The following is a 27,195-nucleotide window of genomic DNA, read 5'->3' as shown; positions in this document are numbered from 1 at the left end:
CTGGATTTAGTTTTGTAGACTTCATGGTGTTTTCTGGTGCCCACCAGGAGTCATTAAAATTTAATCATGGCCTGATGGTCAGAGGTGATGCGGACCTGTGGTTCCCATGGATTTATCTGCACCAGAGGGAGCAATAGCTCATTGCTGCTCTACAAAGTAGGCCCACAGTGTCCAAAACCAGGTTACTAGACCTGAGTCTAATAAAAGTCATAAAGATAATCTTGGAAATGTGGACTTGAAATTTATTCAGTACATGTTCTTAGACAGGTTGTCTGTCTAATTTTGTGTTTGCATTTGCTAGCACAGCAGTAGGAATATATTTGAAGCTTGTAAGAATTTAGTATTATACATATTGAAGTCACCCTTTTAAGACTTGACTTTGGTTCTTACTTCAGCTTTCATTGCCTGTGCAAGAGTCTGCCTTTCAGACCTTGTGGGATGCTGTGCACTTGAGCATGCCAATTGGGCTAATACGACAGCAAGCAGTCAGATGCATTCGGGAGCAAGTGGGCAGAAGAAGGTGGGGAGGTAAACCCTGCTGTGCATAGCCGTTGTTTTGACACTGTGTACACAAAGCCATAGATCGTTTTGGGATTAGTGCTGTCTAAGGCAATTTTCCTATTACACATCTCAGGACCTGACAGTGTCTGCAGACAGAATGGTGTCTGAGCATTAAAGATTCTCTGTCTCCTTACAATAAGAGCAGCCTCTGAATTAAAGAAGTGAATCAGAAAGAAAAGTATCACTTGAATCTAAAAGAAAGCATCATCTGTATTTAAACTACAAAGACTTATCTGTCCTTCATTAAGTCTCTTTGACAGTTCCTATCTTTGCTCTTAGACCTTTAATGTAGTTGCAGTAGGGGCATATTGCAACACTGGAGCCCTAGAAAAAAACTGGGTCCAGAGCTGGACAAAAACAGATTTTACTTCATTCCCTGAGGATCCCAGAAAATATTACAAACACTGTCAATCTTCCACTTCAGTATCCTTTTGCTGTGTGAACAATAACCTGCATTGTTACTTAGTGGGTGGATTTTACGTTCTCTGAAATGTCTGATGTGGGATGTAAAGTATCAAACTGAAAAAAGAATGATACCTGTATCTTAATCTGTCTGTAGGGCCACTACTCATCAAGAAGAGAGATTATCCACACAGACTGCCCCCACTACTTGCTCTAGTCTGCTGACATCTGGCATCATGCTGAAAAAGAGTAAATCTTACTCATTTTCTTGCCTACACCAAGCAGGACAAGATTGCCCAAGACTAAAGGTGGCAGTTTAATCTATTCTTTGGTGACCTGTGAAAAAAAAAAATTTGGCCAAAAATTGCTTGTCCTTCAGGCTAATAGGAAAACAGGTGGTTGCGTTACCTTGATTAGCATATATATCCCTTCTTAAAACTAATCTGTGTCTACAAAAAAGAAAAAAAAAATTAACCTTTGTAATTTGTAGAGAGTAAGAGAACCACTTACACTTTGGTTTACAATGTAATGTCACTGTGGTCTGATATTCCTTTTTAAATTCATACAGCTTCTATAAGTGACCCTGCACTCAGTATAAATCGAAGAATTTTATTTTTATCTCTTAGAGCTTATATCAAAGGATCTCAAACCACTTCAGAAAGGGCAGGTGCCTGATGATTTTTTTGTGAGATAATGGTACTGAGTCTTTTGCAGATCCATAAGTATGCACAAAATGTATTTGCATTTGTATACGAATAACTACTTTTCAGTATGTGTACTACATAATTTTGATTCCAATTGCTATGATTACTACACTTTGCTTCTGCCTTTTTTTTTTTTTTTTTTTTTTTTTAATAGAATATTCCCTGGAGCTTTCTGTTGCACTTCTAGTAGAAATGTTCATAACATTGGAATGCTTTTCCTACTCCTGATCTACAGTTCTTATTTAGATTGAATTCCTCAGTAGTGTTGAAAGGAAGATAAGACAAAGAAAGACTGCAAAATCATGCAGCATTTGCTTAATTTTAAAAAGAGTCTGTAGAAAGTCCTTAAAGAAGTGAAACTAAATGTATCAGATCCCATATTTTCTCACCTTGAAATGTTACTATTTCTATTTGAAGTTATTGTTAGGGAAGTGTTACTTCTTTACAGCTTTCAAAATAATCCATTTCTTCTAAAAGACAGGCAGTTCAGGTGGTTGGGTTTGGTTTTTTTTTTTTTTCCAGAACTCTTTAAATATGTCAGTTTTCTGCTAAGACACGAGAAACCTCTTACCGTGCTCATCTTATCTATGAATTAAGTTTTTAATATGCCCCAAACCTCATTGAATATTAGAGCTGAAATACAAGCTAAAGCGTCTCTACCTGATTCATTTTAACAGTTTGAAGTTTACAGGTCATGCTTTATTTCAGGAACACATGGAAATTTGCAAAAGCTGCTTGGGATTTTACTTTTAGCCCACTGCTGTACTTCTGTTCCAAATAGAGATACCATTAAACCAATCTCTCTGACTCTCAAATATGCACTGTAATCACCACAGAGTTTCCTTAATAATATGCCCCTTACCAAACTCTGGCATCTTAATACTTCCAACTTTACTCAGCAGCGAAAGTTAATTCAGTCTTTGTTTTACTTGAATCCATTCTGTTGATCTTTGAAGCTTTTGAAAAACCTATTTTAAGTCAGAACTTTGAGTGCAAGAACCTGAGAGTAAATATGTAGTGGGTATTACAGATGATTAACGTTTAGGTGATGAGTGATCTGAGGGCAAAAGTAAATGAGTACCCTCTTTCTGTACTCCAGCTGCCCGTGAACAGTCTTGCAGTCTCCTTATGCAGGCTTACTAAGCTCATATACAAAGAAAATCAGCCTCTGAGTTACTTGCAATAACTATTTTTAAGAGAAGTTGCTATTCATAGTGCTTTTCACCCTAATTCAAAGCAAGGATTGGCACTAAACCGTTGCAGAAGAGAGATAAAGATTTTAAAGTCACAAGTTTTGTGAAGAGCACTGAAAATATCACAGGAAAGTAACATTAGTAAAGATTGGTATTGAAACTGATTCTCTCCCTTAATTTCTTTTCTTCTTTTTTCTCCTCACAACGAAGCAAACAGCTGTCATGAATCTGGATACCACACTATACCAAATAAGACCACAGTGTAGTTGTAATCATGTTAAAACTTGGTCCCTCCCGCTCTTCATTCAGCAAAATTCAGAGTAGTCACAGAGGAAGAAGCGTTAAGCTTTACTGCATTCATGCAGATTGTCTGTTCACCAGAGTCACAAGGAGTTTTATGGTATGACATGTTAGATTTGATGACTGGTAGAAAGAAGAAAGTAGCATGTGATGAAAATCCTTACATAAGTTTGGTATGCGTGAAGGTTCATGATAGTCTTGTTTCCCAGAGGAAAATGTTGATGCAAAAGCAAAACGAACATCGAAACGGTAGTGACTAGTGATGGGAATTGATTTCTGGTTTTGGTGGGTTTTTTGATTTGTTTTTTCTTATGGGGTGCTTTCACTGTTTTCTTTCCTGCTATTCACTCTCCTCTGTAATAGCAACATTCAGTCTCCTGGTATTGACAGTGGTGCTTGTTACACCAGGCCCCAAAACACATTAGGGAGCAAGTGGGAGAAACCAGAAACCCCAGTATGGGCTCCTCTGCCTGTGGAAATCTGCCTGAATTCAAGGAGGGGATGGATAGTCCTGGTAGTCTCTAAGTTTATCACTTTCAAAAATGGTGGAAATATAACAAACCAAATTTGTTCCTTTCTTTCAACAAGTAGTAACTCCGGATAACTATATGCAGATCAGTGACTTGCTCTAGATTTGCACCAAAATAAGTAAAGCTTAGGTCTATTTTTTTCTTCTGTATAAACCTTCAAGGAAATTTTAGCGAAGTCTTATTTTCTGCAATGTAGATGGTCTTACTGAAGTGTCTTGGCATATCAGTACTCATTGGGCACTACTTTACCTAAACTCTGTGCTTGCTTAAGAAAAGTAGTCTAAGGTGTCATAAGTGAAGACTGCCTTTTTGATGGGTAACCCTGTTGCCTTTCAGTCTTGAGTTACTGATCAGTTGTACTCCTGTCCGTATAGCCACAGGAAATAAAAATTTCTAAATGTAAACACAGTGGAAAAAATGAATTGTGATGTCTTTTGAATATTTTTAATCATCTGTGAAGGTGAACTATTGAGATACAGATTCAGTTAAGTTCAGTAAGTTAAATGGCGTTTATCTGAAGACAGCAAACTCTCTGCCAAGACCTTATTATGTTGAGATGGAACTTCTTTTTTTAATCCAGCATGGAAAATGAATCAATATTTTAATTTTTTTTAGGGCAGTAGCATTTCTTATTGCAATGAGTTGCTCTTGATTGAAAATTAAGGTCTGTCCTTAGGTCTATTTCCAAAAGAAAAAGCACAGAAAAATGATCTGTTTTGGGATCTAGAAAATTTTAACATCTATGATAAAGTTCTGTGTCTGATAATGACTTCAGTAAGTCAGTAAGTCTCTCAGCCTAAGTGTGGCATTCAGGCAGCAAAATAAAAGTGCTGCAAAGAATAATGTCTAAGTTAATATAGAAATTATTGTTATTTATGCTGGAAATAGAATTTAGAAATGGTGTGCAAAAATAAATACACTGGGAAAAATACAGTTTACTTGAAGAGAGAATGCAGCACTGACTAACTGCTCAGCAAATGATTTTCTCCTACCTTAAGAATAAGGATACAGGTTCATAAAGGAAATACTTACCTAATTTGCAGTTCTGGCATCCATCTGAACATGGGATACAATCTTCAGAGTCAGGATCTTCCACTTCACCTGTGTTTTGCAAATCACCAGTTTTGGGTTAATTCTAGATAATGGAAGGCCAACATTTGGAAGCACTTAGAAAGGTTTCTGGAAACAAACTTTATCCAAATCCAAAAAGGAGAAAGATTCGCAGCAATTTCTTTTCTCATTTGTTCTTGTGTAACCCCATTCAGTTGAGGAAAATACTTCTATTTTACATTAGCAGGATATTGGAAGAGAATCAGAGTGTGATTGTATATTTCAAAATTGGAACCAAGATGCTTAACCAGATTTCTGTAACAAATTAAGTAGAATATTTGTTAACTTCTACTGAAGGATGCTTACCTTCTCTACAGCTATGCTTCTGGCATACATTTTGAGTAAGGTAGTAGCCTCTGAAACATCTTTTGCAGTGGCTGGAGTTCAGGCACACCTCACAGTGGCCAAAGCAAGCCACGCAGGTGTGCTCTGAGTGGTAGTGACCTGGAGGACAGCTTGCTCTGCACTCCCCATGATAAAGGAATCGTTCGATCCCTCTTCTGTCTGTGTGTCAAACAAACAGGAAAAAAGATGTGAGCAACAGAGGACATTTGGGCATAAGAAGCAGCTTTATGAAGCACTGGTGCTGCAGCTGACGAGAATTAATATTGTTCACTAACTGATAGATTTGTATGGTTTTACACCAGATAAGCTAAAATGTATAAAAGTTTCAGGACCTCAAACCTTCTGCATTCCTGGAGATTTATGCCATATAAAGGTTGTATGCTAATGAATAATTAATGTTTACATCCATCAACCTAAGAAAATAAGGATCAAGAGATTTCCATTACTGAGTTCCCTTGCAGTGAACATACAAGTATTTGTACTGTATGGTACATGCGGATGTAGAATTGCCATTAGGAAAGCAAAGCTGCTCATTTCACCTTTGGAAAGGATCAGTCTTGTCAATAATAGATTAAACTTTAATCCTCATCCTGGTCACAGCAAGACTCTGGAATCATATAGATTTGAATCTGAATAGCAAGCATGTATCTATTTGCTATCAGAGCAATAGCGTCCTCTAGTGCATGGTGAACAGGGAAGTCCCCTCTTTCAAGTCCTTCTGAATGAAACCTGTGAAAATGCTTACAACTCCATGTGCTGCAACATGGGGAGTTTTGTAATGGGTTACCCTACAGTACAAATTACATACATTATTGTGCTAAGTGTGTTTGATTAACTATAGAGCAAGAATTTGCTTACCATAATTTATTTTTGAAACTGCAGAGAAAGCAGCTATAATAGGGAAAAATTGCTGCACCATAGCAGAAGTATTCAGACTTCGTTTCTTTCACTTTTCATGTACAAATCTTTAGAATGATCATTTCCAGCCTCCTCAGGGTGTGACTTTCATCAGTGTCTTCATTTCTTGACACACAGTAATACAGAAATTTATATTGCTGTTCATCATAGGGAGAGACTTAGGGAACAATTATACAAACTTCTCCCTCACACGGGACCTGAAGTACCATTTGAAAATCGTCTGCTCAGTCACATTTCCAAAAGTGAGAAAGTCAATCTCATCACCATTATGACAAATTAATGCCAGCTAAAGTAGCGTTTTCTTGTAAACTCAACACTTATTACTAAAGCCATGGTCATTAATGGCTAGGAATGAAGTGGAAGAAGCAACTGAAAGGAAAAAGACTGTGAATCCATTATGAGACTTCAGAGAAAGCTCACCAAAAATTCCTCTTTAATGAGTGAATTGAAAGTGGAACCTTAAATACTAATTTCTAAGGGCAGTTCAGGCTAGCTACACTTGTGTATAATAGCTTTAAGTTCTTTGCCCATCAGGTGTTATGGAGGGGAAAGAGAATAATTTTTAAAATGGAGCTTCAAAAGGGTAAGAGTTGCTTTTTGGAACAACCACAGATTTAACTATATTACTCTCTCTCAACCTAAGGTCTATAAAAATGTGTCAAAAATACACATTTCTTATGTGTGTTGGTGGTAAGCTTGTCTTTGCAAGCCCTGTTTGTCCAGCTGTAGGGACACAGCAGTCTGTTGTGGAACCCACCATGCTTGTTTCCTAGCCTTCCCCAGGCAGCACCCTGGCTCCCTGCCTGCTTGTGCAAGCTTGCTCCATTTCAGTGTAGCCCATACTGTGTAGAGGCTGGGGGAGGCATGTATAGGGTTTTTTCCAGAGGCAGACTATGTATGCTTTCTGTCCTTTTTTTCTTGTGCTACTCTCTGTTTCTGTTAACATAGCTCCTTTTCAAAATATACCAAGGGAAATGCATAAAAACACAAGGGTAATGCAGAGTTGTGTTTTCGTGAACTTTCTTAAAAATAAATTGAGTTCCACCCCGCTTCAGGGTTAAAACAAGATTATGATGCAGATCAGTAGCAAAAGCACTACTTATTTTATTGGTTCTAACAACTGGCCCTGAGAGCAGAGGGGAAAGTGAACTTGGAGGCCAAGGAAGGGGAAAAATCTGCAAGAGGAAATCTTTCTTACCTGTTCCACAAACGGTGCATTTGTTAGGTTCACTTCCGCTGCAATCCAGGCAGGTATGATGGCACAAATGACATTGTCCTTTGAATTCAAACTTTCCTCTGGGGCATTGCATAACACAGCGACCATCATCAAAGACTCTTTTGAGGTAGAGACAGGCATAATTACAAATTTAGCCACTACTTGTTCTTCAAACAAGAAACCCAAGATACTCTTCCTTCACCCCATTTACAAGATTACTTGCATGTTACTCCTTCATTTTCCTGATCTTATTCATAGTATTTACTAAGTGAAAAGTCAACCATGTTTGAACTTGGATCTTAGACTTCAGAGATCAGTTTTTTTCTGAGATTTTTCTGAGAAAAATAACCTTTTGGTCCTGTACCTAGGTCTCCTTCTACCACAATCCCTGCAGAGGTCACTTATGCTTGTTAGAAGGAAAGAAAGACTTGGTCTTTCTCTATGAAGGAATGATATGCCTGTTCAAATTTCCTGTTAGTTTCACTTTAAAGGCTTCCTGTGAACAGTGCTATAGCTTCAGCAAAACGACTTTGTACATGAAGACAAACACCTATTCGAAACTTTGTTTTTAGGAGCTGTATTTTTAGACTTGCATATCTGCAAACATTTAGGAATTTTGCTGTTAAATGTTCTCCTTTTACCAGGTAATGAAATATTTGGTACAGAATCCTTTTATATGATGAAAATTTCTGGTCCATTTTTCACCATAATGTCTACTGGTTTTAATTTGTTTGGGAGAAAAGTAGAAAAGCATCAATACAGATATGACTATTAAAAGAATATAAACCAAGCTGGCTAGAATTTGACGGTGTTCTCACTATTAAGAAAGTAAGAGAGACTGTAATCTTCCACACTTAACTGCTTTGACCAGTTTGGTATCTGAGGACTTGGAATGCAATTTATAGAGAAGGTGATCATCGTTCAATACAGATTTTGAGACTGTCAGCTTGTCTGTACACCTAGGGAACTGTAGGCTTGCCACAACATTATGGTAGTGCATGCTTCCTTGGAGCCAGCCAATAGCACTAGGCAATGTCTGCAATATGTCTTCATAAATTTGAGTTGCTATGGTCATTGTCAGATTTATTCTGAAAGGAGAGGAGAAAGATATCTGCAAAGTTTAAGACCAATTTTGTCAGATAGTCTATAAAACCATTTAAAGTTTACCATGATTGGGAAAGTCTAGGCTTATGAAGTGTGAAGAAGGAAGAATAGGCTGTCATGCAAACAGCCTTTCTTAAGTGCATGTAACAAAGAAAACTTAGGAATTTATTAACAATACTTGTGAAGCTGAAGGCAGTCTGCTGGAGGGAATCAGGGAGAAGATTGGGTGGGTGTACAAAGTATTCAGCAAAGATGTATCTCTGCCGTGGGAGTCCAACAGTAAGATAGTCCTATGCAGACTGTAACTTATACAGCTCTACCTGCACGTTGAAGACCATTATTCAGCTCTTCATGGGGACTGCAGCCACCTCTAGTTGGTTTCTGTGCAAATGGCACAATGCAAGAGATGTACTGGAGGTAGCAGGGCTATGTTTATACGGCATGCAAATATTACTGTGTTCTGCTACATGTACTGGCTGTAATGATAGCAATCCTTACAAACAGCTCACACAGTGGTAAAGCACATTCTTCTTGCTTTTTATTATGTTGCCCCTAATGGAAGACACGAGCAGGCCAGATCTTCTCATTAACCTTTGTAGATCAAACAGTAAACAGATGGATAAACAATTTTGTGAAAATCAGTTTGGCTGGCCAAGAAACTACAATTCTATAATTTTTTAAGAAAAGAAGACAGCATTTTGAATTGTTGAACAAGAAGATGATCTGACTGATTGTTGTGGTTTAGCCCCAACCAGTAATTAAGTACCACACAACCACAACGAGGACACTGATTTTATTATGAAAGAAGGTGACATCTAGCGCTGAATTTTCACAAAGAACAGTGATTTGCTTAGTGTTTTTGTTTTCCCATTATTTTCAGTAATCAGCACACAACCCCCACCCAAGTCTTTTCATCCTTTTCAAAGAGGAAAGGTGTTTTCCTGTAAGAAAGCAGCACTGCTGAATTTTAGTCTGTACTGTCTAATGGGCACTCATTACTGTCTTCAAGAAACGTGATCTGAAAGTCTCAAGAGTGACAAGGTTTAGGATTCTGTTTCAATTAAACAGGTCTATTTCAAGTACATAATGAACTATGTCCATTGGAAGGATTTACGCTTTAGCCTCTGCATGAAATTTTTCTTGATTGTTATTTCTTTTACTACTGAATGTCATAATATGACTGTTTGTAGCAGTTTCACAATGTGCAGAAGGAGCACAGAAAGCTTTTGGAAGCCTTAGATACCAAACTTGAAAACTGTTAGAGGATTTGTTATGAGATAGACAGCAGCACCCTTCCCAAAAAAACCAAAATCACAGAGACCTAATTACTGCAAGCACCTAGGTGGTTTTGCCTCATGGTATTGTTCTGTACTTTCTCTGTTTTACAAATATCTCTGTAAAGTTCATAAAACATGTTGCAAGGAAACACAGACAATCTAATCTAAATGCAACTGTGAACTGGAGAAATCCAGTCCACGGTCCAAAATTCTGCCCAGACTTCCTGTGCTAATGCCATTTCTGACATAACACACCTTAATTTAATGCTGTTTCCTCAGTTATGAATTTGTTTGGACCCTGTTGGTCCTGGTACATCTTTTACTGGCATAGTCTTATCATAGATATTTGCAGGGTAGATTGTAGGATTGCTTGGGGATATTTTTTTCCTGTGTCTTCTAGGATCTGATTCTGATTTCATCCCAGCTGTCTACAATGCAATCCAGTGTGGCAGAACCAGAGATACTGGCGCGAGAATAAAGCGGTTGGTAGGACATGAGGTTAAAACCAGTAGACTCCTGGATTAGGTGCGAGATGACCTAAACATAAGCCTCTGATCAGCGATATCCTGTGGAAAAGCTTCTTTCTCATTCTGCTCACTCTTCATGGCAGGTAAAACTTAAACTACCTCAGTGAGGGGATGATCTTTAGGTGCTATGAATATCTCCTGAATTAGCTGATTGTGCCAAACTCCATAGCTGTGTACAACTACAGATTCCCCAGACTCCTGTTAGATTTGTCACTGCTGTGATTCTAGGAATTATGATTTTGAAAGAACAACAATGGAAGAAAAAATATTTCACATATTAAAAGGAATTTTTCTGTATCTGTGGGAACCATCTGGCTAAACATCAACTGTCTGCATAGCCAGCTGTCTTATTCACAAAGCACTTGTTTTCTCACTTACCCTGGTTTTATTTGCCTTAATCATTGCTTGTGTCTTTAGTCAACTTTGCAGGCTAATGCTAAAGACCACATAGCTACTTCTCTAGATGATTATACGAGGTCTTCATGCTGCACTGTGCTAGGAGACAATTACCTTGTGAGTGGGCAGCTGATGCAGTTGTCTGGCTCAGGTCCAATGCACTTCTGACAGGATGCTTCACACAACTGACATTCTTGGGAATCATCAAGATATTCCCCTGGTAGAAAAAAAATTGTTCATTTCAGATCAACATCTCATGTTAAATAAAACCCCAAACCAAAACCAACACCATGCACCAAGCCAGCTTGGAAAATATATTAAATAAAAGGAATCAGATATGTTTTGAATTATTGAAATGATCATATTTCCCTGTGGTATCAGGAAAACAAGTACTGGCTGCCTTGGGGAACCACAATATTCAAAATTAGTATTTCCTAATCCTTATTTATTTATTTATTTATTTATTTATTTATTTATTTATTTATTTATTTATTTATTTACATATTTTTATTTTCCATGTGAATCTGACAGAATGATTCTTGTTTTTCAGGTTAATGCTATTTCTTTTGCATCATTTAAGTAATTGGACTCTTTAAGATTCACCATGGAGAGTTACATCTAAACAGTGATACCTAGGAGTATTTGTTACTTAACGTTCTTAGATGCAGCTGCTGATTGCAAGCTGCAGCATAAAAAGTGTGCTGTCATGGGTGCGGGTTACGTTATGTGAGAAGAACTTGAGCAAGCTTCCATTGGTTCCATATGTTGGTGCTTCCCAACTGCTATGACATTTTTTGTCCCACACCCAAGCCACTGCTGGAAGACACCAGATCTGAAAGACCTAGACTCTCACTTGGTGCCCAAGTGCCCATTTGGACTTGAAAAAAAGATTTTTGAATTATATAAATTGTTGCCTTAAAACTGAGATAAATACATAAACACTTCCAGGTCATGAACACACTAGTACTACTGTGGTGCTGAAGTGCAAAGTTTGCCTCTTTATTTACTGAATATTAATTAAAAATTTGGTATGAATTGGTAAGCTGTATGCTTCATAAGTCTCAGAGCAGAGATATTCATTTGGTAAGTAGCATGAATACTGTATCTGTGTGCAGCATCATGTGGGGACACTATATCAGTTTATTGTGTGGTTTTATAAAGCTCAAGATTGGGTCTTTTATGTCAGTTTGTTATAGGGAAAATTTATTCTAACTGAGTCTATATATTTGAGAGAATTGGCTGTTCCTTCATTCTTAAGTAATGGAAGAGGTTGGGCAGAGAGTCCTATATAATACATAAAACTTGCAGTTTCTATGGATACTTCAATATGGAGAAACTCTTTCCATTTGCATTGCTGCTTGGAAATCCCGATCTGGCAAATGCAGTGAGTTTTAGGAGTCAAAATGCAAATGTGGAATGACTTGGTTTTGGCTTTCAGTTGCACTGCATCGCTTACATTGAAGAGCAAAGGCACTACATAAGCAACTATCGCTACAAGTGTAAAATGATGTAGGAGAGAAACATTTTCTAAAGTGCAAATTTCATTCTCTGTCTTTTGTGTTTTTTACTTCATATTAATGTGTATTAACAAATTTTGTAACAGTTGAAATCTGTGTTACGAGATATAAGCTAGGGTAGTACTTCTCATGCTTAAGGGGGTGGGAACAGCATAGTTAAAAAGGCATACCAACGGGAACATCCAGCTAACTGTGGACAAAAGCTGAGGTACCCAAATTGTAGGTAAAGATACAATTTTCATTTTGTAAAGGTTTGTGTGTCTCCTGAAGAAAGGAAAAAGGTAAACGACAAGCCAAAAGACAGTGACAGAGCCACATAAAACATGAAGACAGTGCTCCTCAGAGGCTCCTATGGGATCAGTGCTAACTTGGCAAGTTCAGAACTGGGAGCAAATGAACATCTCCTGATGAGATCAGAGAAACAGAAATCTGTGTATGCATACACATTCACACAGTTTTTATAGTTCTCATTATCCAAAGAGCATTTTCTATATATTTTTATGTGCATTTCTGTAGTCCCACACATGCCTATGTAGGCCAAACCTTGAATCATGTAAATCGACTGATTTTTGTTGAAGTGATGTAGGTTTTCTGAGCTGCAACACTGTATCTTGTATGATAGGTTACTTTATAAAGGACTAATGACCACAGTATTATAAATTATGTCTGCTTGACATAGAATTCAGCAGGATTCTGAATTTATCCAAGTACTATTGAGATTAAATATGGATGGACAAATAACTATCACAATAGAGAATATTTGTAATTCTCACTTTCTAGGAAAAATACCTCTGGCCTGCTGTCCAGTAGATCATCAGGCCATTGTCAGATTTGCTTAATGTAGGGCTCTTGAGTCCTTCTGATACATATTTGGAGAGTATAACAGAATCCCTTGTTCTCAAATGCTTTATGGGATTTGAAAATATAATTTGATACACACACACACACACACACACATATATATATATATATATACATACATATATGTTTGAACAATACACAGCCATGAAAAAATGCAGTATCTGGACAGTCTTCCTGTGGCAGGTCTGGTGTCTCAGTGGTTTATGCTACTGGCTCTAAACCACTGGGAAATCTCAGGGCAACATTAATAAATAATTGCTTCTGTGATGTTTTGTGATATGTATGTTACAAAAACTTTTTGTTTCTCCAGTCCTTCACTTTATTTGCCCACACTGCCTGTATGCTTATCTATCAGACCTGAGGTACTAATTCGTACACCTCAGCTATGCCCAATCAAATCCATCCCACATGGTAGAAGTGCTTAGTTTTAAAAGGTTTTTCTTATTTCTTTGTTATGCCTTTCATTGGAAGTGCTGTAATTAATTTCAGCTGTGCTGGAATAGTGCCAGGAAGACCAGTTCTCTGCTTACTTTATTCTTGTAGCTGAAGCGTTTTAAAGCATATTAGTATAAGAATGTGCACCAGAAAATACTTACACATTAGGCCCTCTGAATGGTAAGTCACATCTAGAACTGTAGATCTGCCACTGAATGCACAAAATATTTTTTAGTGGCTATTTGAAGAGTTAACACTGAAATGCAACTTTAAAGAAGACTTTTAAACTATTCCACAGGGCAGTTTAAATGTTTGCCAGAATTCCTTGTGGGTGATATATTTCTTGACAAATCTCACTAGATAAATACTAGTTAGCAAAGCCTCAACTCTCTCTCCCCCCCCCCCCCCCGCCCTTCTGTATTCTCTTCCCCACCCCCCCCCCACCCCCCATCCTTCTGCATTAAATTTTTTTTCTGTCCAACACACATAACGGGGAAATACTTTCAGCAATGTGTCTCAGCTATGCCTTATGCCTTAATTCAGGCAATGCTCATCAGTCACTTTGGATTATCCCACATTTAGCCTTCATTCTCAATTCTGTTACTTTTTCATCTTGTTTAAAAACATTTGTCATCTTGTTTAAAAAAAAGGGACTGAAGGTATTATAGGAATAAGGCTATATTAACAGATATAATGCCTCTTAATGGGAAGATTTTAACGTGTAATTTTTTTGTGTTCCCAGTTAGAAGTATTTAATTTCACTTCTGGGCCACACCAGGTTGCAGGCTGTGCCTTTAACTTCATACAAGAGCTCTGCACTTATGCTGAGTTCCTATCATTTGATAGGATGCATTTTACAATGAGGTAAGAACTACTGTCTCCCATTGAGGAGGCAGAAAAGCTGTGTTGCAGTGAGATCCTCAAGTTAGGGTGTAATAGCAAACTAGAACCTGTCCCTCCTGCATCCCGGACTAGAGCACTATCATAGCTGCCAGGTCCTTGCTATGTTTTTACATAAGCAGTATTAAGTTTACAGACATTATCTTGTTACTATTTTTCTCCTGCTTTCCAAAAGTTGTGCCATTCATTGACAGCACATAGTGTTTCAGGAGACCAGGTGGATGTTTCCAATGAAAGAGGACCAGGTGAATAACCTTGTAAGTTATGCCTGGAAATATACAGTTCTCTGTGCTGGCTGTCATAAATAAATGTTTCTCTTGTAGCCCCACCATGAGACTTAGTCACTGCAAGTCATGTGTTACTTCCCCACTTTTCTTAATCAGAACATCACTTTATCTAATTAAAAAATGTTCATTCGTTATCTTCTATAGCATTGCCTCAGTGGCTTTTCCTTATAATCAATGGAAAAATGACCTTTTTTCCTCCCTTTTTCTTATTTACTTTCATGGGAACCTGGATATGGATTTTGTGCTTGGGCTTTTATATGTAATCTTGTGGGTTACAATGGTTTCACAGAGCAGATAAAGAAACATTGATCAGAATTGTTTTTCATCAGTCCGCAGTGAGACCCAAAGGGATTTGGTCTTAGGGAGCTCTCTGCTGTTTCCATGTTTGGCCTTGATACATTTTATTTTGGCTGGCCCACGGGATCAGCTACGTGAGTTTTGCTGAAGAAATATTTATCCATAAAGCTTAAGTCCATAAGGAACTTAGACTAACCTGCATACAACAATCCATTAAAATTCACCCTGAGGATCCCTCTTGAAGTTACCCCTCTGTTTAGCCGAAAGCCTTAATGTTTGATAGATTACAGCTCCCTGAAATAAATCTTGTCTTCATCTTGAAAACGTTAGGACACGGAAATTACAGCTTTTCATTTCCCCCCCAGATTTTGGAGAGTCATACAAAATTTGAGCCTAATTTCCTATTATTTGTCTAGCTTCAGCTTCCAGTCTCCTGCTAATTATTATTCTCATTCAGTCATTTTACACAATGACCAAATTTCTGTCTCCCTGTTTGAATGTACGGAAGGGACAAAGAAGACACCCTTCATGGGCAAAACTTCAGGGTGTTATGATTTGAGGTGAGGAGAGGGATTCAAGATTGCAAAATTTTTTTCTTCTTCTTTTCAAAAGTGCTGTAGAAAGTGATGAACCAGAGGGCTGAAATTAGGATGTTGGCTCCTAAGTCACCGAATCTTCCCCATGTGCCAAGGGACAAAGCAGAAGCTTGAAAAGGGCTGAACATCGCTTCCCTGAACAGTGGTGTGTGGAGCTGGGTGTGATACAATGATTTTAGAACGAAAGGCCCTTTTGTTGCAGGATTAGTGAGATTACACAGAGCCTCAGGTTAGCTTTAATCATGACAGGCAGGAGGGAGGCAACTGCCTTTATCAAGTACACTAATTTACACAGCCCTCTGTTCTTTCCCCTGCAGAATAAAAATATTTACATTAGCCAAAGCTGCCTTTTTTGCTGACACAAAGGGATTTTTTCCTCTCTTTATTCTGTGTGTTTCTTCCCTCATTTCTGTGTAGTATTTATACAATGTTTGTTAGAAACCCAATGAAGAGCCAGAACCCTGAGGGGTACTGAGCGGGCATAAACAGACTCCAGACAGACATTTTGTAGCATTTTAAAAATCAGCTTTAAACCTCCATTTGCACTGATAATGTGGATGCCTGGAAGTAAAAGCTGGCTGGGATCAAGGTTTCTCCCTTGTCTGTGTAAGCACAAAGGTCAGAGCCTGGCAAGGTCTTCTCCTGCTCACCTGGAGCCCAAAATGTGACAGCCCCATGAGAAAGTGGGAAGGGTAATGGAGCAAACCTAATCTGTATTGCTAACGCTTTGTTTTGTGCCCTTCTCACTTCTTGATGGAGGTGGAAATACCATGGCACTGTCAAAAGTTTAGGCTGACAATGCAAAAATATCTGTTTAGTATCTCTATTTCTGGAGCTTCCCAACTGGAAATTTCCCTGCCTGATCTTGTCAACCTTCCTAATTTTTGGGAAGCTCAGTAGCTGGCAATTTCCTACAGGGCAGTGGAATGGAGACACCTGAATCTCACTGAAAATTATCTCATTGTGTTTATAGTACTGTTTTGGAAATCCAGGTAGTTTCCTGTGAATATGCAAAATACAGGTGGAAAGTGACGGTATATTGAGTAAAGCTGGTGTTATTTGCACCTGCAGTACGTTACAGATAGGATCTTTCAATGCCGGAGGAAAACACGTCATACTCCAGAGGCAAACAAAGTAGCATGGCATCTTTCTCCTAAGTTGTGCAGTGAGGAGTATGTAATTTGTATACACAGAGCTTTCCCTGTCCACAGGATTTCTGCAGTCTGCCTTGGATAGACATAAATGGGAAGAGCTGTATGTCTCAGGGCAGTGTTGCAGTGTGTCATCTGTCTTAAAATGAGAGGTCACTGCACAGAGTGTTTGTACGGGAGGTCTCCAGCTTAAGCAGGATGTGAACACAGTTCTGCTGATGTGCTGATAACTGGGCAGATTTCAGCAGGCAAAGAGTTGCCCCAACAAAATATAACAACATAGATTCATACTGCTAATCAAATGCAATTTCTGTTTAATTTGTGGAGGTGAATATATATCACAGCCTGAAAGAAATCTGCCAGAAAGATACAAGTTTATCTCCTTGGAAGTAAAAAGCAGACCAAATTAAGTCTTTAAATGAGAGGTATAAAGGAGTACCTTTTATTCCCATCTGTAACTCTTCAGACAACTCAATATGCTTACACTGGTGATCTCTCCGTGCTTAAAATCTCCCCTGGTTGCTCATCTTCAATATAAGCACTTTAGGAATAGCCAAGGTAATTGCTGTTGATGATTACCCTGGAAAGCACAGTCCAGGATGTTCCCTTTAATGATCACACGCTCCATGCTGAGGGTGCAGAAATGGATAAATGATACAGCCCTTCTAACTGAGAGCTGGAGAGAGGCTTTGTGACACTGGCTGTGGGAACTCTTTGAACCCTTTCAGACTTGGGATTGAAAACATTCAGGGAGGCAGCACTAAAGGCAGATCCAGCAAGAGCAGCATTAACATAACTTCAGTTCAGTATGGCCCTTCGAGTAAAAAAGGGTCTGTTTTGTTTGGGAATTGATATTTGAGTTATTTCTGTCTTTTGATCCAGTGGTCTTGCAGAGAATGGCACATTAGCATGGTGACAAGCACCATGGCTAACAGCAATGTTATCCTACGGGGACTGGCAACCAGGTGCTAGACTTTCCTTACAACCCCCATCTCAAAGAACATCTGCAGGCATCAGGAGGTCGGCAGTGGGCAGGCCAAGGACAATTGTAAATGGAAAAGGTATGTAGTATTATCCAAATTGTAACTAAATCACACTAGTCATACTCTAGTGAACATTCAGTGCTATTACTGAGTTTGAATGATACAGCCATTAATTCTCCTTGGGTAAATAAATATTCACTGCCTGTCAACGTTCCAGCTTCTCCACCCGAGGCTGGTTGGAAAAATAGGTACTTAATCAGCTCATTCCATAACTCCATAAAGCACAGATGTCTGCAGTGTTTTGTGACGGGACAGTACTTTTTACTTTGAAAAGTGATGCTGTTTTCCCAGAAGGTCTTCAACAAATCCACCCCCAAAACACTGAGAAACACTGATAAATAAATGGTTGTACAACGGGCATTCTTCCAAGCTGTGCCTTGCCCATCTTTGGCAGCAAATGCATAAGCTGCTCATAAAAAAAAAGAGATGTAACAAAAAACAGCCTTTGGTGTGGCACTGAGAGATTGCATTTGTTGCTTACTGGAATTATTTTTGTAAATGCTTAGAGACTTCTCATTGTAATATGCTTTCCCTTGACTACCTTTCCAATGCTAGAAGAGAAAATTGGCTCAGTTTTTATGCAATAAACTTTGCTTTCTAATGCAGAAAGTCCTTCCAGGATAATTTCAATCACAGTGTGGCAATTAAAATATAATTCTGTGGTGGTGTCTGCTACCCTTGCACAGCAGGTGAACATTACTGCAGTCTCTTTGGCTTTATCCTGAGGACCTCAGAACCGTTTCCCTAGTGAGACCAAATGTTACTGTGCCCTGAGACTTCACAGAAATGTCTCAGGACTTCAACAGATCTGAATCCCCTTTGCTCATTAGTGTGGAACCAGTGGTGGAAAGGCAGATGTGGGTTGCACCTTCACTGGATGGATGCAATCCTAAGGCTCAGAGCCTTAGTTTGTTCTCAAGGACACTGTGTGGCTATCCACAGTTCTTCAGTCCTTGCTAATGAGCAGGATTGAGGCCCCAACACACACTCATGACAGGTGGCAGTAAATAATCAGATAATCAATTCCGTCAAAAATTGAAAACTCCCAAGATAGTTTAAGTAAGGCATGTAAATAAAAATTATGCCAAACAGAATTAATTTCCCCCCTGCTAAACGAAGTGTTCATCAAAAATACATTTTTCTTCATTTTTCTTTATATTGAAACTGCATATTCTGAACAAGCTCATGCAAGTTGGTGGCGGTGTCTGTTTCTTTTTGATGAAAACTTGACTAAAATTTTTCTTTGTATGCTGTAAAACTTTTTTTAATGCTTGCTTAAAATATTGTGCACAAACATCTAATGGCAGAACTTTTCTTGATTCATTATGTACCAATGACATGACAATGGCATATCCAATATAAATATAAGGCATGGTAATGGATCACAGACAAGTTATTGTTCCGCGAGTTGCACTGCAAATTGAAAGCTTTGACTCATACAGGCAGTCACTTAAATGTCTTTACAGGAACCTTGAATTTATAACAAGCCTTTCTTACAGTCATTCAGTTTATTAAATAATTTCATTGAAAAGTAGCAGATAGTTACCTAAAGTGGCCACTCATATAAATAATGCTCACTCTGGTTGTGATGTGGCTATTAAGAGGATTAACTTGGTTATCACCAAGTTGCAAGTTGTGTTTAGTGATGGGTGAAATTGCTGTAGTCAGCTCTAGTATCTCGGTATATAGGTTTACTCATCTTCAGGGCTCATGGTGTCATACCTCTTTTCATTACCTGACAATGTGGAACAAACAGCACCCCTGCTAATACACAATATATTCAGTAGTAGGGGTTGCTCAGAATTTCACAGGATATTGGAAGGCTGCAGTTCCAGTAGAGATTGGGGTAGTCTGTAAGGTCTCATATGGAAATAATTATTAGAAAACAGTGTCCTGCACAGAGGGGGAGTTTGCAAAGCCTCCCCAGAAAGAGGTGGAATGTGCCGGTAGAGAACAGTGTGAGGGTAGGCAGGGTCTGAGCTGCAGTCTGAGCCAAAAGCCACAGAGCTACTGGTCAGAAGCATAAGGTTTCTACTGACATATCCCAGCAGGTGTCTGATTTGCTGATCCAATACTGGTGGCTGAGGTTGTTGCTTTTTGACTTGTGATATAAATAAGGCAGATGTCAATGAACAGATCTGCGCTGATGCCATACACAGTCCTTTCAGACATCGAGAAAAATAGAATTTTGTTCATGCTTAGCAGCTTCTGAGCCTCCTAAAATGTTCTATCCCTGTTCTTCATGCCAACAACACAGTGTCAAATACTGAACACTCCCCAATACTCACCACTGAATCAGAGAGATCAATCACCTAAGAAATCTCTGCATCTGGGAACAAACTAGCTTCCTTCAATTGCAATCCTGTTGCTGCAGCGATCCTCTCGTACAATGACTAACTATAGTGCTGCTTACAAATTCTGCTTGCATCTGGCCACTGCCATTAAGGCATCAAAAATAAAAATGATCGAAGAGTTTGAGATGACAACAGAAAGTACTGTTTTCAGCCTAAAACTCAGTTCTATGCTTTCTTGTCTGTGAGGGTTCACAGCTCAACATTTACAGATATGCCCTCTACAGCAGATTTCTTTGGCCAGAGCTATAGCAAGTTTATTATTTATCTTTTTATGTTTCGTACCCAAAGATGAAATCTTGACAATAAAAGACACCACGATTGATTGAATTTCTCATGCTAGTTGGAAGGTGAAGGTGGGGTGGGAGCTGAAAGAAGCAGCTCTTCATAAAGTACTGGTGTAAGGTTTAGGCCAACCTTTTTTCCAGGTGTGCTCTGACCAAACTACTGCTAAGAATGTGCCATCCCACATAGGCTTGCTCCCAGGACTGACAGGGAAACTGTGATAATGACAACCTAAACCAAGTTGGTGACAATGAAATGTTTAAGGCTGAAATTTTTTTTTTCCAGGGAATTCTTTACATGGCCTCAGTGAACATGCTTAAAATGTCATCTGAATATATGACTTCTTGTATAAGCTGCCACTTTGGTTTCCACTCAGGTTGTACAACTAAGTGGGAAATGACAGAGCATCAGCTAATGCTGATGGAGGGTCTCACCCTGCAGGAGTCACAGATGAGTCCACATGAAGCCCTTTCGAAGTACTGGCACGGACAGCTAGCCTGCCATTCTCGAGCGGCAGTCTGGTGCTGTGTTCTGAGGTGTACTCGTTGTGATCATTGGTATGTGAACAGACACCAATATCTCCATGTGCACATGGCCACGTATGATTGCAAAGATGAAACCTTCCTCCTAAACTGTCTGAGCCAATAGGTAGTTATGCATGTCACTTTTTAGTCCTAAGGATGCAAGCGATTAGGCTCATCACAAACTCTTACAGATCAGAGTAAGCCAGCATTGTTACCTACTAGGGTTCAGTCGTGGCTGTACTGCTGCTACACAAAAGATGTCCTCCACAGACACCAGATATTTCTGCAATCATAAATTCCATCACTTCAAACAAAAAAATTCTGCAATAAAATTAAACACCCTTACCCTCCCAATTTGTTACAATGACTTGCGTGCGGTATCTAAGTGCTCCGGTATATACCATAAAGCTACCTGTGCCCTTCAACAAAGATATTTTACATACAGATTATCAACATGTTTTTCCAGACCAAAAGAACAGGAATTTAGGTTAATTTAATAGAAAAAATAAAATATGGAATAACATTGATTTTGGCCAATATCAATTACAACAGAACTACCCTATTTTACAAATAACAACTGAACATTTTACACATGTACAGTATTTTTTTCAGTAAAAATGAATTTGGATATAACAATGTGTCAGTTTTTTAAAGAAAACAAAGTTATTAATTTCTTCTCTATAATAGTGTTAGAGACATTTGTAAGTATCCAAACAAATTCTTTACAATCCATTACATAATTAAATCTCACTTATGAATATATATATTTATATATAATATATATAATATTAACTTAAACTTTGAAAGCATTATGTTCTAGTTAAACATGTTATACTGAGAAATGAGGCAGTAACAGACTAGTAGTTAAACTAGCACAAATTTAATTCTTTTAAATTTGAATGTTTATCAGGAAATTTGTGGTGGGCACAAAAGGAGCTTGACTGGCCCCCTGGTCATACTGAACCAGGTTGTAATGGTTTATCCACTCTCTGCTAAAGGTGGCACATTACCTTTATAGGTTTGTACCCATTCGTTCGTAAAACTCCCACAATCATTTCTGATCAACTTCATTTTCTAACATTCACATGCTTGAACACCTGCATTCATTTTCTATTTATCCTGGAAAGATAACTGAGAAAGACACTTTGCACATTTTAAGTATTATCCCCTTAAGACAGTATCTTTAAAGTTCAATTTTCTGTTTTCTGCTTAATGACTCTCTTTTGAACAGTATGCTAAGTGCAGCTGATAAAGATATATTAAACAGAAATTTGCGCTGGCAGCCGTAAGCCTGGGTAAAGAGAGAATGGCAGAGGCCACTTCGCTCACCACCCAGTGTGGTTTTACAGTGAGGTAACTCCATTGGCCTCAGCAGGACTACTCCTGCTGAAATTTCTGTTGTGAGCAGTTAAAATAAAATTCAGGCCCATCATGACATGTTTGTTACACCAAGAGAACCATTGATTTATTGCCCTAAGTGTGATTATTCCTAGACATATATTTGGCACAATTATAAATCCAGTCCTGTAAACACATTCTGTCGCATATATTCACACTGGCATTTACAGATGGGCACTATGAAATAGCTCCACATATCTGTATGATAATATCCCCTTTTTGTGAACATTACAAGACAACAATAATTTATGAATACTTCTTACATGTTAGCAATGTTTTCTGACTTCTGAGCATATACATTACTCTCACTTATGCAAACCAAGAGAAGTAGTATCTTTTGAATTTGTTCACTATAGGAACAATGTTTTTTTTTTAATTTTATTTGAAATAGCTTTGACAATTTAAAAAAATAAAATAAAAATCCTAGCATATCTGTTAATAAGCTAGCTGTCTAAAAATGAAATCTATATGACCAAAACCACATTTTGGGCAAACATATATACATACTGCATGTGATACAAAAAACAGCACACAGCAGAGGAAGTAAGAAAGAAATGTGTGCAGAAATGTTCACTGTTCTTTTTTTAAATATTGTTACAAAAGGGGCAGAACTTAGTCCTGCAGCTAACGATGTTTCTGATCCCCTCAGGAACTCAAGTTTCCCCTGTCAATACACACAGCACAAAAAAGACTAATGCAAACATTTTTGTATTGTTTAGTTTTAATCCATGTAAACTTGTGTTGTATTCTTGAAACACCCTTTAAACATCTTGAAGGGGAAAGAAGCAGGAAAAACAGGGAAGAAAAAGGACCTTCAAAAAACAGGAATAATCCTAAAGTTGACAGGAAATCAAATCATGAGTTAAACGTTAATTTTGGCATCAACTGCTTTGGTCACACAATACTGACTCTGTGATCCTGGATGCTCAGCTCTAGACACCCAGTTATGAAAGGTAGGCGTGTTGTAGTTTTTCCTTTTAAGTTCCAACAAACAGTTCACCATCTCCCCAGACAAAGAGGGGGGAGAGAAAGACAGGTGGCTTTCTTTTTTTTTTCCTTTTTTCCTTTTTTCCTTTTTCAATAATACGGATTAATCTATAAGTCTACAGGAGCAGGAGGACACTGGGAGGTGTCAGTTCACCCCTTGTGCGTACATGTTCTGCAACACAATTGCTGAAGCACTTTCCGCTGGCAGAGATTGTTCTTTTTCACCAGCATACAGAATCCTCCCTCGGCCCAGGACTCTTCCGTGGCTTCCGGAGGGCAGCAGCAAGAGAAGGAGGGGAGGTTGAAGGTTTGGAGAGCATGGCGTGTGCAATGGAGGAAGGTTTAATTGGTCAGACAGGCAGATTTGGTTGAAGAGACCATTCAGGAGCAGGTAGCAAGTAGGAAATTTGGTCCATCAAAAGGAATTTCAGTCAACAGCATTTTTATTTTTTTTTTTCAGGAAGAGATATTGTGTGGTCCGACAGGGAATGATTGGTATCCATTTGTGAAAAGGAAAAAATATTTGAGAGAGAATAATTAGAAAACAGTGATATTTACAGCAAAGGAATTTGTTCTCAGTTTTTATGAATCAAAAGAATAAAACAGTCAAACCACAGGAAAAGAATAAAACATTCTCAACAGAAATGCAAATCCTATAGAGGGAGTTAGATTAGTAACCAGTGCTTGACTGTCAGGTAGTGAAATGAGACCCTCTGTGTTTTGTAAATTAACAGAACTGCTCTGCCCCACTCCCCGCCTCCCCCCAACTTCTGGACTTCCCTTGGCTACCCTAGACTGCTGAGAACACGTGCTGTGTGGTGGGATCCAGTACAGTGTGTTGCAATTGCCGCAAGGCCCACACACTGATGTGTTGCCCTTTCATGGCAGCAGCACTTGGAAGAATGGGGGAGACAGTACTGAGGTGATGTGTCCCCAGTCCTGGGCAACTACATCTGTATCTGGCTGTTGCATGACGCAACAACACGCAAGTTGCATGTGTGCAAATGAAGACAGATTTAGCCAGACAATATTAAAGACCAAACTGCATCTCAAATGTCTGCATTGCAGAATTCAACTGCAATACCATACTGAAACTGTGGTTACTCAAAATTCTTAGCTTTACACTTCCTCTTCATCTGCCCATCTGTATCTGACCTTCTCTGGACTTGCTCTGGATTACAATGATCCTTCCAATGGCCTGATATGAAAAGGTCTCATGACTGGTTTACCAGTACCTGTAATATAACTTTACGATGGACAGGATACTTTTCAACGTTTGAAGGCTTAAATTGCAACAGGAGCTGTAAAAGTCCACAGAAACAAGACTCAACATGGCTTAACAGTGGCCTTTGTTCTGGTATGATTTTCCCCTTGGACTGCGCTTTTAGGCTGTATCTACCTGTAATTCACATACCAACATTTTCAGGGAAGCACGATGTTACCTAAGTGTCTCTGTAATTGTGACATTTGAAAGGAATGAATATTAGTGAATAATTAGGCCAATCACATGCTATCTCAGTTGCCACAGAGAACTCAGAGGAAGTTCAAATCACCACAGACTGGGTGCTCTATTTCAGAATTCTTCTGTTCTCATTACCATTTCATATAACTCAAGCGATACTATAGGCACTTAAACCCCTTTTTACTTACCAGCATTTTCACAGTTCAAAGTGCTGAAATAGATAAATGTGATTCTATTGATAGTACACTAGGATCTTCATACAAAAATCTTTTGAAAGCAATGGTTTTGAAAAACAGATAAGGAAGGAAAAGTAGGTTGTGGGCAGGGGGAAGCTACTTTAGGAAAATTCAGGTGAAGTGGATGTGACTAATCTTATTAATACACGCAAATGTAGTTTTCTTTTTTTCACAAACCTGAAGAAATTAAGATGTAGACCTCAAACCAAGACTGTGGCAAAAGAAAAGAAACAGACCAACCCAATGCATGTAAAAGAAGCTGGCAGTGGTAAAATGGATCTTTTCAGAGAATTGCACTCACCATCCTTGCAGACTGTTCCCACTACACAGACACCAGTGTCCAGGTTATAGCCACTTGGGCAGCTCGTACAGTTTCTGTCTCCTTGACCACTGCAATCCAAACAGCTGGCATCACATCTGAAAGACAATGGCAGGAGTCAGCCTGGTGGCCTCACCAAATACGAGAGTTCCTAGGAGACCTCTGCTGTAGTGCAAAGGGCTTGTTTGCTGTTTCTAGATGTATCAGCTGCTCTAATAATAATAATAATACTAATACCAAAAATTAATTAGCTAGCCCTGCAACCTAGTTCTGCTTCTTTCATCTAACCACTTTCTATTCACACTTTTTTACTAAATAGCTCCATTATTTTAGTATTTTGGAACTATGAAGAAATAATTAACAAAACTATTAAGCTGATTGTGCATACATGTGCCAGCAAAGCATGAGCTAAAGGCACAGGATGGAAAAGATGGACCTGCTGCCCAGTCCTTTCATCACTCTTCTGGTTCCATCATATTTTCATTGTGTATTGACTACTTTTTTGTGTGGAAAGCTGTTACACATAGTGATTCCCTCCCTGCCCTGAACTCAAAATGAGTCAATAGTGGATTCCAAAGGGCAACAAATGGTATTTGTTTAACTAAGAATGGAATAGAAAAAATTGTCCTTTCCTTGCACAGAACAGCACAGCTTTGTTCAAGATCTGTCCATCCATTTGTACATTGAGCCAGGTGATCTGTTCTGGACAGCAGGCTGGTACTGTACTTGTGCCATGTTTGTGACTGCAGCTGAAGAACTGAAAAGGTCCTTATGAATATTAATTAACCCACAATAAAAAAAATAGTTTTATTATTTTCGTTTGTTACTAAGAAATGCAGATCCTCTGTCAGATTTTTAAGTTTTACATCTCTATGCATATCAGTTCAGATTCTCGCTACAGGCTTTTTTGAAGTGAAGGACACACATATAGGTACAAGGAAAAAACACTTTTAGAAGACTTGCATGAATATAACTAGGATTAAAATACCCCCCCACTTTTCCTTCGTTTGCTTAGCATGCAATACATTTTTGCTGTTTTTTGAAGTCACCAGTCTTTCATGTTCTAAGCATGATCTTTTTCAACACAGTAATAGCTAATATACTGCCAAATATCAGACACACATATTAGCTGCTAATCATACCTTTTGCAGCTTTTGTATCCACTTTCAGCAGAGTGATCAAGGTAATAGCCACTACTGCAGGACTGCACACATCTTCCATCTTCCATGAAATAACCCTGTGTGCAGTTTATACAGGCATCTACTCCAGCACCTTAAACCAGAGAGAAAATATACTGTATTAATGGCTAGTTCCTCTTGTTGCCTAACTGACACCATCTCTAACTGCAGCAAAATCTTATCATTTTAGAGACTATGTTTTACCTGCCTTACTTTCTTTCAAACGGTAATATCAAGCAATAAAGGTACATGTTTGGAGTGAACAACATTACATAATTTCAGTATATATTCTTCTGAAAGAAATGACTGTTGGTAGTTCAAAGCTTACACAAAATCTATCAGTCATTATTCCATCCCAGAAAGAAAATGGAGGGCATTACTGGAAATCAGAACGAGCTCTACTAAAAGAAAGTACCACCCCACCCCCCCTCAAAAAAAAAAGAAAAAAAAAAAAAGAAAAAATGACTGTATGCCCCCTCTCAGTTAGAAAACTTAGATTTTCATGTCAGCTGAGAAAAGTCTGCTGTATTTAAAATATATTAAAGAACTATCAAAAGAGTTAAGTTTTTACATGCTATACTGTATCTGTGATATAGCAGACTAAAATCATCAGAAAAAACACAGAGGAAAGGAAATGGTGCAGTTAAATGTCAGTTCAGTACCTGCACATGTCGCACAGGAGCGGTGACATGGTTCACATTCTCTACCATTATGATACTTTCCTTCTTCACAGCGGATAGCACATTTAGTGCCATGCAAGCTATGTAAAAAGAAAAAAAGCACAG

The 27,195-nt window shown here is 38.5% G+C and overlaps 1 protein-coding gene across 2 annotated transcripts in view; it reads right to left on the bottom strand.

Annotated features, from left to right (window-relative positions):
- Positions 1-27,195, bottom strand: part of PCSK5 (proprotein convertase subtilisin/kexin type 5) — a 247,559-nt gene that overhangs the window by 39,426 nt on the left and 180,938 nt on the right. The window contains exons 18-24 of one of the 2 annotated variants that reach the window (XM_055791267.1): positions 27,073-27,170; positions 26,375-26,504; positions 25,215-25,330; positions 10,698-10,800; positions 7,262-7,398; positions 5,107-5,304; positions 4,723-4,791 (exon numbers count right to left, since the gene is read on the bottom strand). In XM_055791267.1, coding sequence (XP_055647242.1) covers positions 4,723-4,791; positions 5,107-5,304; positions 7,262-7,398; positions 10,698-10,800; positions 25,215-25,330; positions 26,375-26,504; positions 27,073-27,170 — 851 coding nt within the window. Of the gene's footprint in view, positions 1-4,722; positions 4,792-5,106; positions 5,305-7,261; positions 7,399-10,697; positions 10,801-23,269; positions 23,482-25,214; positions 25,331-26,374; positions 26,505-27,072; positions 27,171-27,195 lie in introns of those variants that run through there. The other variant, XM_027793522.2, reaches the window with a different exon arrangement.

This window comes from Falco peregrinus, chromosome Z (assembly GCF_023634155.1).
Source record: "Falco peregrinus isolate bFalPer1 chromosome Z, bFalPer1.pri, whole genome shotgun sequence".
In the NCBI taxonomy this organism is placed as follows: domain Eukaryota; kingdom Metazoa; phylum Chordata; class Aves; order Falconiformes; family Falconidae; genus Falco; species Falco peregrinus.
The sequence above is the reverse complement of the archived record's forward strand: the minus strand, read 5'-3'. Positions and strand labels throughout refer to the sequence as shown.